This window comes from Pecten maximus, chromosome 19 (assembly GCF_902652985.1).
Source record: "Pecten maximus chromosome 19, xPecMax1.1, whole genome shotgun sequence".
NCBI classification, from domain to species: domain Eukaryota; kingdom Metazoa; phylum Mollusca; class Bivalvia; order Pectinida; family Pectinidae; genus Pecten; species Pecten maximus.
The window spans coordinates 19,084,998-19,097,485 of NC_047033.1; the positions used below are offsets into that span (position 1 = coordinate 19,084,998).

Consider the following 12,488-nt stretch of genomic DNA (forward strand, 5'->3'; position numbering starts at 1 on the left):
GAAACAATAATGACAGTGGCCATCCTTATAATGAAAAATAATGACAGTGACTATCCTTATAATGAAAAATCATTACAGCGACCATCCTTATAATAAAAAATAATGACAGTGACCATCCTTATAATAAACAATAATGACAGTGACCATCCTTATAATAAAACAATAATGACAGTGACCATCTTTATAATGAAAAATAATTACAGCGACCATCCTTATAATAAAAAATAATGACAGTGACCATCCTTATAATGAAAAATAATTACAGCGACCATCCTTATAATAAAAAATAATGACAGTGACCATCCTTATAATGAAAAATAATGACAGTGACCATCCTTATAATGAAAAATAATTACAGCGACCATCCTTATAATGAAAAATAATGACAGTGACCATCCTTATAATGAAAAATAATGACAGTGACCATCCTTATAATGAAAAATAATTACAGCGACCATCCTTATAATAAAACAATAATGACAGCGACCATCTTTATAATCACATCCCAGATGCAAACTTATACTTTGCCAATTGATTAGATATCTTTGGTAATTATTTATCACTCTGTTGATGGACTTAACATTTCTTGTGTTTTTGAAGTAATTAATATTCCTCAAATACATTAATGTTGCAAAATTAGGGCATTAAATTGAAATAACAGAACCTGTTCCTTCCAGCTATAATGACATGCTTTAAAGAATGTATTAATGTTTAATCTAAATCATTGTTGTAGTTTCGTTGTTTTTTTTTTTTTTGCAGCGGTTTTTCAACCTCGACAAAGGATTCCTCCTGTATTCCAAGTCCCCCTTGGATGTGAGTATGACTCTAACACTAGTAGTAACATCAGCATGTGTGGATGTCCACGTAGTCAGGTGTGTGTGTCCTCTGTAAACAAACCATACCCTAATTCATCCCTCAGCCACAGTCAGATAGATTTACAATCCATGTGTTTCTTTATTGTGGTCGTACCATGTGTACTGAATAAGATACAGAACCATATTATGGAGCACTATTGAATCTTAAGAAATTTGGGATAGAAACTCTTCACTTTAACCCCTCCTCACCAAAATGGCTGATGGGGAATCGGCACCCAGACTGTCTGTCCATAACTTTTTTTTTCTAATTTTTAGTCTGTCACAGTCAGATGTGTCGGATGTCCTTTGTCCGTCATCTATTCGTAACCAGTTAACATTTTCGACTTCTTCTCAAAAACCAAGAAGCCTAGAAACCTGATATTGGTCCTATAACATGCTGAGGCAAAGCGCTTTCAAGGTTGTTCAAATGAATGACCTTGACCCTAATTCAATGTCACAGGGTATGCTAAAATCTTTTAATGACTGTTTCTTCTTAACCAATAGGTCTAGAGAACTGATATTGGGTCTATAGCATGCTGGTCAAAGGGCTATCTAGATTATTCAAATGTGACCTTGACCCTCATTCATGGTCACAGGGGTCAAATAAGCTAAAATCTTTAAACGACTTCTCAATAACCGAGAGGCTGAAAGGCGAAAGAGACCTGATATTTGGCCTATTGCATGCTTGGGTGAAGGGCTATCAAGCTTGTTCAAATGAATGACATTGACCTTCATTTACAGCCACCAGGCTCAAATATGCTTAAACCTTTTAAATGACTTCTGGAGGACCTGAACACACTTAGAAACCTGATATTGGGCCTGTAGCATGCTGGAGCGAACAAGTTCAAGGTCACAGAAATCAAATCTACCAAAATATATCAAAATTCAGGTGACCGTAAAGGCCTATATGGGCCACTTGTTGAACACAGCTCCTACATTTCTTGATGCCAATTTCAAAGTTTGTAATAATGGAAGTCCATGGTGGGCAGCTGTGTATGAAGGAAGAAGTTTTCATTTTAACTATTTTTGTGAGTTTTAGGGTGCCTGATACTTCAAACTTTTATGCTTCTCTATGTAGACTTTGTAAACAAAACACCTGATTTTTTCAGGGATTTTCAGTACAAGTGTTCCATTAAACAAAATATAGGCATCCTATTGGTATAGTGGATGGGGAGGGGTAAAGTTAGGATCAGTGTGGGTATAGGTCGATGGGGAGGGGTAAAGTTAGGATCGGTGTGAGTATTGGTTGATGGGGAGGGATAAATTTAGGATCAGTATTGGTATAGGTGGATGGGGAGGGGTACATTCAGGATTAGTGTGGGTATAGGTCGATGGGGAGGGGTAAATTTAGGATCAGTGTGGGTATAGGTGGATGGGGAGGGGTAAAGTTAGGATCAGTATTAGTATAGGTGGATGGGAAGGGGTACATTCAGGATTAGTGTGGGTATAGGTGGATGGGGAGGGGTAAATTTAGGATCAGTGTGGGTATAGGTGGATGGGGAGGGGTAAAGTTAGGATCAGTGTGGGTATAGGTGGATGGGGAGGGGTATTTTTAGGATTAGTGTGGGTATAGGTGGATGGGGAGGGGTAAATTTAGGATCAGTGTGGGTATAGGTGGATGGGGAGGGGTATATTTAGGATTGGTGTGAGTATAGGTTGATGGGGAGGGGTACATTTAGGATCAGGATGGGTATAGGGTGATTGAGAGCGGTATAAGTAATCCTTGGAACAGCACACTCTACAGATCTTTCAAGTCTTATAAACAACTTCACTAAAACCTTATGTTAATCAAAACTTCATACAGGATTCTTTAACAAATTTGATACTTTTAGATATTTCTTCATGTAAATATTAATCAAAGTAAGTTATTCATTTCATTCATACCATTTTATGATCTGTATCCCTAAACTGAAGGTCAAATAAGGTTAAAGGTCAGCTTTATTGTCTGGAATTTTTTCAGCATGGATATATATATATAGGAGCACAAGAAGATATCTTGTACCATTTCCAAGTTTGTTTGCCTAAGGTCAAAGTCACATTGAGGTCAAAGATAATTCACCCATTGAAGACACTTCTCTGGGCCCAAACTTCTGATTGGCTGAAGATAAGTCAATGGGTTTACCTGGATGTATGTATTGAAAGAATGCAATCCTCGTCATCAGACCTTTCTGTCGGTTTGACATGTGTGTTCCTGGTCATAAGACCTTTCTGTCGGTTTGACACGTGTGTTCCTCTTCATAAGACCTTTCTGTCGGTCTGACGTGTGTTCCTTGTCATAAGACCTTTCTGTCAGTTTGACACGTGTGTTCCTCGTCATAAGACCTTTCTGTCGGTTTGACACGTGTGTTCCTCATCATAAGACCTTTCTGTCGTTTTGACACGTGTGTTCCTCGTCATAAGACCTTTCTGTCGGTTTGACACGTGTGTTCCTCGTCATAAGACCTTTCTGTCGGTTTGACATGTGCGTTCCTCGTCATAAGACCTTTCTGTCGGTTTGACACGTGCGTTCCTTGTCATAAGACCTTTCTGTCGGTTTGACTCGTGTGTTCCTTGTCAGAAGACCTTTCTGTCGGTTTGACACATGTGTCCCTTGTCATAAGACCTTTCTGTCAGTTTGACACGTGTGTTCCATGTCATAAGACCTTTCTGTCGGTTTGACATGTTTGTTCCTCGTCATAAGACCTTTCTGTCGGTTTGACCTGTGTGTTCCTCGTCATTAGACCTTTCTGTCGGTTTGACACGTTTGTTCCTCGTCATATAAAATCTTTCTGTCGGTTTGACACGTGTGTTCCTCGTCATTAGACCTTTCTGTCGGTTTGACACGTGTGTTCCTTGTCATAATACCTTTCTGTCGGTTTGACACGTGTGTTCCTTGTCATAATACCTTTCTGTCGGTTTGACACGTGTGTTCCTTGTCATAAGATCTTTCTGTCGGTTTGACACGTGTGTTCCTCGTCATAAGACCTTTCTGTCGGTTTGACTCGTGTGTTCCTTGTCATAAGACCTTTCTGTCGGTTTGACACATGTGTCCTTTGTCATAAGACCTTTCTGTCGGTTTGACACGTGTGTTCCTCGTCATAAGACCTTTCTGTCGGTTTGACACGTGTGTTCCTTGTCATAATACCTTTCTGTCGGTTTGACACGTGTGTTCCTTGTCATAATACCTTTCTGTCGGTTTGACACGTGTGTTCCTTGTCATAGTCATAATACCTTTGTCGGTTTGACACATGTGTCCCTTGTCATAAGACCTTTCTGTTGGTTTGACACGTGTGTTCCTCATCATAAGACCTTTCTGTCGGTTTGAAGTGTGTGTTCCTCGTCATAAGACCTTCCTGTCAGTACTACAATTTCAGACCTGCTGACCTTGACCGTTGACCTACTTTTAAAAAACTAATTCTGAATTTCAACCCCACTCAGTAAGCTGTGTCGTCTTCCGACAACTATTGTATGGATATAATGGCACGGTTGTGTGTTGTTTACCACTTTAGTTCATACATGTAGTAGACTTTGTAAAGTGACCAACATGCATTTTTTTCCTTGATTGCAATTATTTTAATTTTATTTGTTAAATCATTTAATGCAAGCTTGACTTATGTTGACTGAATCCTGTGTGTTTGTCTGTATATCATTGTAGTGATCTTTAAGGGGGGATAATCCAGGAGTTTTATTGATTTACTTGTTGTTGTCAGTAGAGGTTATTTGAAAAATATACCTTTTAAGTTCGCTCTCTACATATCTATAGGTAGGAATATTTATTAGTAATTAAGATTGTGTGAAAGCCAGTAGTTAGTGACAGACCGTGCATTGTCTATTAAATAGAGTTGGGAATTAGCCAGAAGTGTTTCTGCGGTAAGTATCAGAAAAAAAAGTTTTGCATGGCTGCTATAATTTTAGTTTTCTGCTAGCCTGACTACAACACATTTAGAAGTCCACTTTTTACCTAGTCTCTAATACACAACACCACCAAACATTTCTAACTGTATGGTACAAAACTGATCAATTTGGTCAAAATGTAGTCTTTGAAAAGTGGGTAGATGGGTATAAATGTGAGGCATCATTTCAAGTTTTTCCAATATGGTAAATTTGAGGTCATTGTCTTAAGAATGACAATGCATGTATATCTGTACTGGTAAGGAAGAAACCCTGAGTATGAAGACTGTAGGGAATCATTAATACATTGTTATATCAGGTTTTATTATTATGGTTTATGTACCGTATTTATCCAGCAATAAACGCATATCGGGTAATAAGCAGCCACTACCTAGTGCAGTTCAGTAAAAATACCAAAAACAATTTCACTGCCCTGTAATAAGCGTGCCCCTACCTAGTGCAGTTCAGTAGCATTAATGTTAAAAAATTCAATTTTACTTCCCTGTTATAAATCCATTGCTTTGATCATGGGTGATACTTTGTCCCCATTTTTCTTTCAAGCTTTCTCCAGTATAAATACTTATAGCACTGTAATGATAATATACCAGATCTACATGTTTCTTTCCATTGGTTGGAGGATTTTTATGCCCCCGCAATGAAATGAAGGGGGTTGGGGGTTGGGGCATCTAGTGTTTCCCATGTTCGTCAGGTCCTGTTCCATTTCTTTCCGTCCCCTCCCGATGCAATGTTTAATCTCAGATCTCAGGAACTGCTGATGCAATCCTGACCAAACTGTGTTTTGAGGTGTCAAGTGGCAGCAAGGGCATTTCTGTGTTACAGACATTTTCTAGTTTATGATTTTCAGTAAACTTACCTGTTACCTTGGTTACGCTTTAATTCAGGTCCGTAAGATCATTGGTTTGTTAGTATTTTATTCACGTTCTGCAGTAATCATTTGTTATTGAAATATCTTTGCACTTCTCTTTGTAGAGGAATTCAATTCAGTTTTGTAATTTCATTTAACATATCAAGATTTAAATTAAAAAGCAACTGACCTAGAGCCAGGTTTCCAGTCCGTGTATCTTACTGTTGCCTAGAGCTGATTGTCGATATGTTTTTTAATTCATCAACACAAGGTTCTCTTCTGAAGCCTAGAAGATAAAATGCACCACTCACCTATACCTAATATAAAAAAACCGTTGTTGAAGGTTTTTTTTGTTTTATGTTGTTGTAATTGTATTCATTCAGTCGTTGGTTTTGGTTGAATCCTTTTTTCTACACACCTGTGATTCAGATCTGCTCTGTTCTATAGTCTATGAAATGTCTCTGTTAAGATGAAGTCTTTTAATTGCATGATCTTTGAATTCAGTTCACTCTCATCCTCAACAGTTCTACTTCAGACACATACTTGCTAAGTCTCCCCATTAAAAGTGAGACTGCAGACCATCGATCTTAAGACATAAATTATCTACTATTTTTCATTGCTTATATTTTTTCAAAAGTCAATTACTGGTATTCTAGAAGAATGAGCATCTTCCAGTTTGTAGTTTAAAGATTGTTTTTTTACGTTATTAGCAAGTATGAAGAGAGCATGGAGTTTAATTAGATTTACTGCTGTTGAGATGATAGATGATGATCAACGTTCATAAATTCTGCAAGTTTTGGAAGTCTTCATCAAAACATTCAGCTCTGTAATCATTAAATTGATTGGTAGTACCTGATAATGTAACAAACAATGTACAAATGATACAATAGTTGTTTTTCATTCAGCTCTGTAATCATTAAATTAACTGGTAGTACCTGATAATGTAATGAATAATGTACAAATAATACACATGCCAAATTATGAACGTTATATGAAACGCTCAGGATTTGGTCTCATGGACCTGTCACTGATGCTTATAGGGATCAAAACATTTCAGATCCAAGAAGTCAGGAAAGTATAAACTGGTCAACACTATATTGTTTGAATCTAAAGGGAGAGGTGCCTTTACCTCTGATCATACTTCAATTACCCCTAGAACGTGACTTTACAGTGTTTACTCTGAAATGGTGCTACTGTTGATAATGTTTCAACAGGTTCATGGCAAATTTGATTCCAGCAATTTCAAATTGCACAGAATACACATGTTATAATAGCAATAGATACTGTTATTGTCAATAATAGAACTACATCATTAGAGATATAGAGGTTATACAACGAGCGGATATTGAATTTATTTCACACGAGTAAGTTATTTTTTCAAAAGTTACAACAGACACGAGCTTTAGTGAGTGTTTTTTGTAACTTTAAAAAAATAACTTACTCGTGTGAAATAAATTTCATATCCAAAAATCACGAGTCTTGTGACCTGTTTCTACCACAATAATATCGGCCTGAATGAAAGGGAAACGTGGCCAAGTCTTATTTCGCATATGCAAATAAGGTGTACAGGTGACGGCCGAGACCTGGTGATGTGACGTCATTCGATTATTGATGACATCAATAACAATTGCAGCTCAGGTCAAAGTTTGAATTCTTGACCAATCAAAAGACTGGAAGGTCATATTCCACTAGTGGAATACAACATATATATATCCAACAGTCGGTAAAGTTATAAAATGGCTTGAGAGTTAAATAACACAGGGTATTGTGGTAGAAACTGTTATTGTCAATAATAGAACTACATCATTAGAGATACTGTTGTTATTATTATACACCCGTCAATGACCGGTCGTAGTAATTGGTATATACCCTGCGCTGTCTGTTGATTACGTCCGTCTGTTAACTTTTCCTTGTTAGTCCTCTCTAGCCTTTATTTATGAACAGATTTTTATGAAACTTGCTAAAAATATTCTATGGCACAATAGCTCAAGCGACTTCGTGTTACGTGATTTCACAATTATTTTTAACAGAGTTATGCCCCTTTTAATGCAAGAACTTTTCTATTTTTAATTCCATTTCTCTAAAATTTAGTGCAATACAATTAGAAGCAATTATGTTTAACATGTATTACAGGTTTTTAACTTGTGTTTCAACTATTGGCATAATGGCATTGTATATTTTCTCAGGAAAAGCTTATTAGTTAACAATTGTTAGCGCTCTCTTACCTTTATCTATCAACAGATTTATATGAAACATGCTATTGATATTCTATGCCACAATAGCTTAAACGAGTTCGTGTTACGGAATTATATTTTTACCAGAGTTATATCCCTTTCATTACAAATATGGGCATTTTGTCAAAAATGGAAGAAACTTTATATTTCTTATTCAGTTCAAGATTTTGTTCACTACAACAAGAAGCAATATGTTCAACATACATTAGGGTTTTTTATACGCCCGTCAACGACGCTACATTTTCCTGTGGTTGCTTTTCCAATGATGGGCTTACCATGCTCCTGCTTGCGGAGCTCTTGTTTCCAATATTAGAACTATACATTCAGTTGTTTGTCCTTTCTGCTCTGTTGAATGATGGCGGGGCCAAGCAGGGTTAAGTTTATCTTAAAGAAAATAATGGACTGGAGGTATCTTTTTGATATAACAACGGATCCAAGGTCTGGTTCTGTCTGGGGTGAGGTTGCGACAGACAATTAAGTGTTATTGTGTGGGTTGTGGGTACAATTTAGTAATCACCCAATGAAGATCAATATCTAATCGTGGATTCAATGTGTTATGTGTCACTGGGGGTTTGTTTGTAGCATCAAATCCAACAAAATTGATCAACACGTAGGTTGCTGCTCAGGATGTACTGTAGTATTGTCACAACATCTGTAAAAGGTGTCTTTCAAGGCGTGGAGCTGTGGATGTAATCAAAATATTTGTGTTCATTGGTTTTCAACTGTAGTACAAAGGTGACTAATGGAAATGTTGGTATTATAGTAGTGAAGAATTGAATTCTATATTATATTATGATTGTCATACAGAAAAAATAGATTGGTTTACTAAAGTATCGTTTTGGGTGATGGATCAAATAAAAAAACAAATTGCATGTTTACATCATGAAGCATGTATACGTAATCCGTAAGGTTAACATCTATGTACATACCGTATTTGACCTAATAAGGGTGCCTGCCCTAATAAGGGCGCCCCTACCTTTTTTCAAGAAAATAAATCTTTGACTGAGTGTCAAAATGGTGTTCAAAAGTATTAATTCATGTGAAATGTATTGCTACTTGATTTGTTCAATTTTCTTCAGCAAATTAAGTAACTGGAACATAAGTTTTCGCCACATTTTGTCTATTCCTACAGATGACATGTCAGTGCAAAGAGCACCCGAAACTAAACACACATACACATAATAACTTACCATCTTTATTTGGGAATAAAGTAAAAGACTTCATTCTTGTTGATAAATAACTTTTGTTCAGAACAGAAAGCTAGTAAAAGACATTGTAAATCAATTATTAGGTCAAAGAAAACGATGTCTGATATGATCTGGGAAATCACCTGTGTCTATAAATAGAACACAAAAGAGTTCCATTTGAACATAAATGGTGGAACACACATTCTCTGGCCTAAAGATTAGCTGGCATGGTTTACAAGTTTACAGGAATATTCAAGTGATGTTTAAGCTTAATATAAGATAATGAATAGATATCTTCATCTGGAATATTTTTATGACTGAATATTTTACCGATTCCACAGCCTTGGGTATTCTGCTATAAGGTATAGTCTGTTTCATAAAACTTCAGAATAACTAATCTTAATAAGGGCGCCCCCACTGTCAATTACCCGCGCCCTGCGCCCTTATAAGGTCAAATACGGTATGGTACATCCCCACACAGATGTACTTAATCCCTAAGGTCAACGAGTTTGAAATTTTAGTTTGATTTTACAATTTTCATTTGGTTTAAGAAATTTTAGGCATCTCAAACCATTCAAATGAACTCTACAAAACTGAGTTACCTTAAATGGTGTAGGATTGTCAGATCCTTTTATGTCATGTTGACCTTCACCTTGGTCTAAGATTATAACATCCTTTTATGTCATGTTGACCTTCACCTTGGTCTAAGAGTGTAACATCCTTTAATGTCTTGTTGACCTTCACCTTGGTCTAAGAGTGTAACATCCTTTAATGTCATGTTGACCTTCACCTTGGTCTAAGAGTGTAATATCCTTTAATGTCTTGTTGACCTTCACCTTGGTCTAAGAGTGTAACATCCTTTAATGTCTTGTTGACCTTCACCTTGGTCTAAGATTGTAGTGATATTGTCTTCGCTTTGTTATTTTCATCTTTGGCTACACCATTTACAGAAATGTAACCAAATGTAAAGTAACAAGTTACCCAGTGTAATTGAAACAGCTGTGCTGTATAAAATCTGAATATAGAACTCGTTACAGCTAATCACATTAGCTGCTAGGTGCATCTCTACGTTACCCTTCTATTTCTATAACATTCTATTCCTGATGTGACATTTCCACATTTGTTACATAAAACACAAACTTAAGTAGGAAGAAAGCAGTAAAGACAGCTTGTTAGTATGCACCTTCAAAATCTGTGTAATTTTGTCAACCAATAGAATCAAGAACACAACTAGTATCATATCGTCAAGATCTAAACCTGATCACAGCCTGATGGTCATTGGCCAAGTTTAAAGGGTCAAAGGTCACCTTTGGCCCCTTCTGCACAGGATATTTTTTACCTCCCCGCCATGAAATGAGAAGGGGTGGGTGGGGGGAGATATAATGTTACCCCTGTCCCTCCCACCCTGTCCTGTCCCGTCCCGTCCTGTCCCGTCCCGTCTGGTCCCGATTCAATGTAACTAGCTAATCTCAGGAACTGCTGATGCGATCCTCACCAAACTGTGTTTCGGAGTGTCAAGTGGCAGCGGGGGCATTTATGTCTTACATATATTTTCTAGTTCTAATTAATGTCATATAACTTGAAATCTATTATTAGATTAGGTTCATATTCCCACCCTAGTTTTGTTATATCAAGTTCTACAGCTGATCAATAGTTCTGGTGGTTATTGGTCAAGGTTAAAAGGTCAAAGTTCACTTTCAGTGGGATACAATGTTCTTGTCTCTTTCCATATCAACACCTTGGGAACCCTTGAACAAATCTGGTTCATATGTACAGCATAGTATCTTAATACCTAGTCCTTTACATAAAGATGAGGGCATTAAATAATGTCTTACAAACTTTTTTTAATTTAGATGGATAAGAAATATACCTTGTTCAAAAGAATCACTAGAACATAAATTGTTCATATGTATGTTCTTAATTTAACTTATAACAGCAGTTCAATAAAAGTATTTATTTATTTCAGAGAGTGAAGAGCAAACTTCAGGATGTTATTACGGTGAAATATCAAACAATTTAATCAGAGTTTCATCATTGTGTTATCAAGTTATTTATGTAACTTGTATTTTATAAATCAGTGTTACTAATCCACCCGAGTAATTTATAAATCAGTGTTACTAATCAACCCGAGGAAGTTTTCTGAGCGACTTGTAAATGTGGGTTTTTACTAACACTTCGTTAATTTCCTTTACTACAGTTTCTGTTCAGAGTTGTTTTTGTACGGTTGATATAATATACATCCGTTTTAAGATATATATACACTTGTAACAGGAAATAAAAAAAGATTTGAAGTCGGTGGATGGGTGTTTTGGTTTCATATAAAAGTATTTTGTTCCTGGTAATTATTGCTTCATTACATAAAGCTGTTACATATACTCCTTTGTAGATTGTAAATAATACGTTTATTTAAGTTCTATACAAATTATCAATTTTAGCCATTGACAGTACTATATCAAAAGTAAAAGTGTATTTTAGCTATTAAAAGTACTATATTAAAATTAAGAGTGTATTTTAGCCATTGACAGTACTATATTAAAAGTAAGAGTGTATTTTAGCCATTGACAGTACTATATTAAAAGTAAGAGTGTATTTTAGCCATTGACAGTACTATATTAAAAGTAAGAGTGTATTTTAGCCATTGACAGTACTATATTAAAAGTAAGAGTGTATTTTAGCCATTGACAGTACTATATTAAAAGTAAGAGTGTATTTTAGCCATTGACAGTACTATATTAAAAGTAAGAGTGTATTTTAGCCATTGACAGTACTATATTAAAAGTAAGAGTTATTTTAGCCATTGACAGTACTATATTAAAAGTAAGAGTTATTTTAGCCATTGACAGTACAATATTAAAAGTAAGAGTTAGTTTAGCCATTGACAGTACTATATTAAAAGTAAGAGTGTATTTTAGCCATTGACAGTATTATATCAAAAGTAAAAGTGTATTTTAGCTATTAAAAGTACTATATTAAAATTAAGAGTGTGTTTCAGCCATTGACAGTACTAATATTAAAGTAAGAGTGTATTTTAGCCATTGACAGTACTATATTAAAAGTAAGAGTTATTTCAGCCATTGACAGTACTATATTAAAAGTAAGAGTGTATTTTAGCCATTGACAGTACTATATTAAAAGTAAGAGTGTATTTTAGCCATTGACAGTACTATATTAAAAGTAAGAGTTATTTTAGCCATTGACAGTACTATATTAAAAGTAAGAGTGTATTTTAGCCATTGACAGTACTATATTAAAAGTAAGAGTGTATTTTAGCCATTGACAGTACTAGAGTGTATTTTAGCCATTGACAGTACAATATTAAAAGTAAGAGTTATTTTAGCCATTGACAGTACTATATTAAAAGTAAGAGTGTATTTTAGCCATTGACTGTACTATATTAAAAGTAAGTGTGTATTTTTAGCCATTGACAGTACTATATTAAAGTGAGAGTGTATTTTAGCCATTTTTATATCCTCATGAC

General features: G+C 35.7%; 1 protein-coding gene across 4 annotated transcripts in view; it reads left to right on the plus strand.

Annotated features, from left to right (window-relative positions):
* Positions 1 to 12,488, plus strand: part of LOC117317332 (oxysterol-binding protein-related protein 3-like) — a 103,925-nt gene that overhangs the window by 59,191 nt on the left and 32,246 nt on the right. For 3 of the 4 annotated variants that reach the window (XM_033872130.1, XM_033872131.1, XM_033872132.1), the window contains 2 exons: positions 760 to 813; positions 4,674 to 4,703. In XM_033872130.1, the coding sequence (XP_033728021.1) occupies positions 760 to 813; positions 4,674 to 4,703 (84 nt within the window). The remainder of the gene's footprint in view (positions 1 to 759; positions 814 to 4,673; positions 4,704 to 12,488) is intronic. The other variant, XM_033872133.1, reaches the window with a different exon arrangement.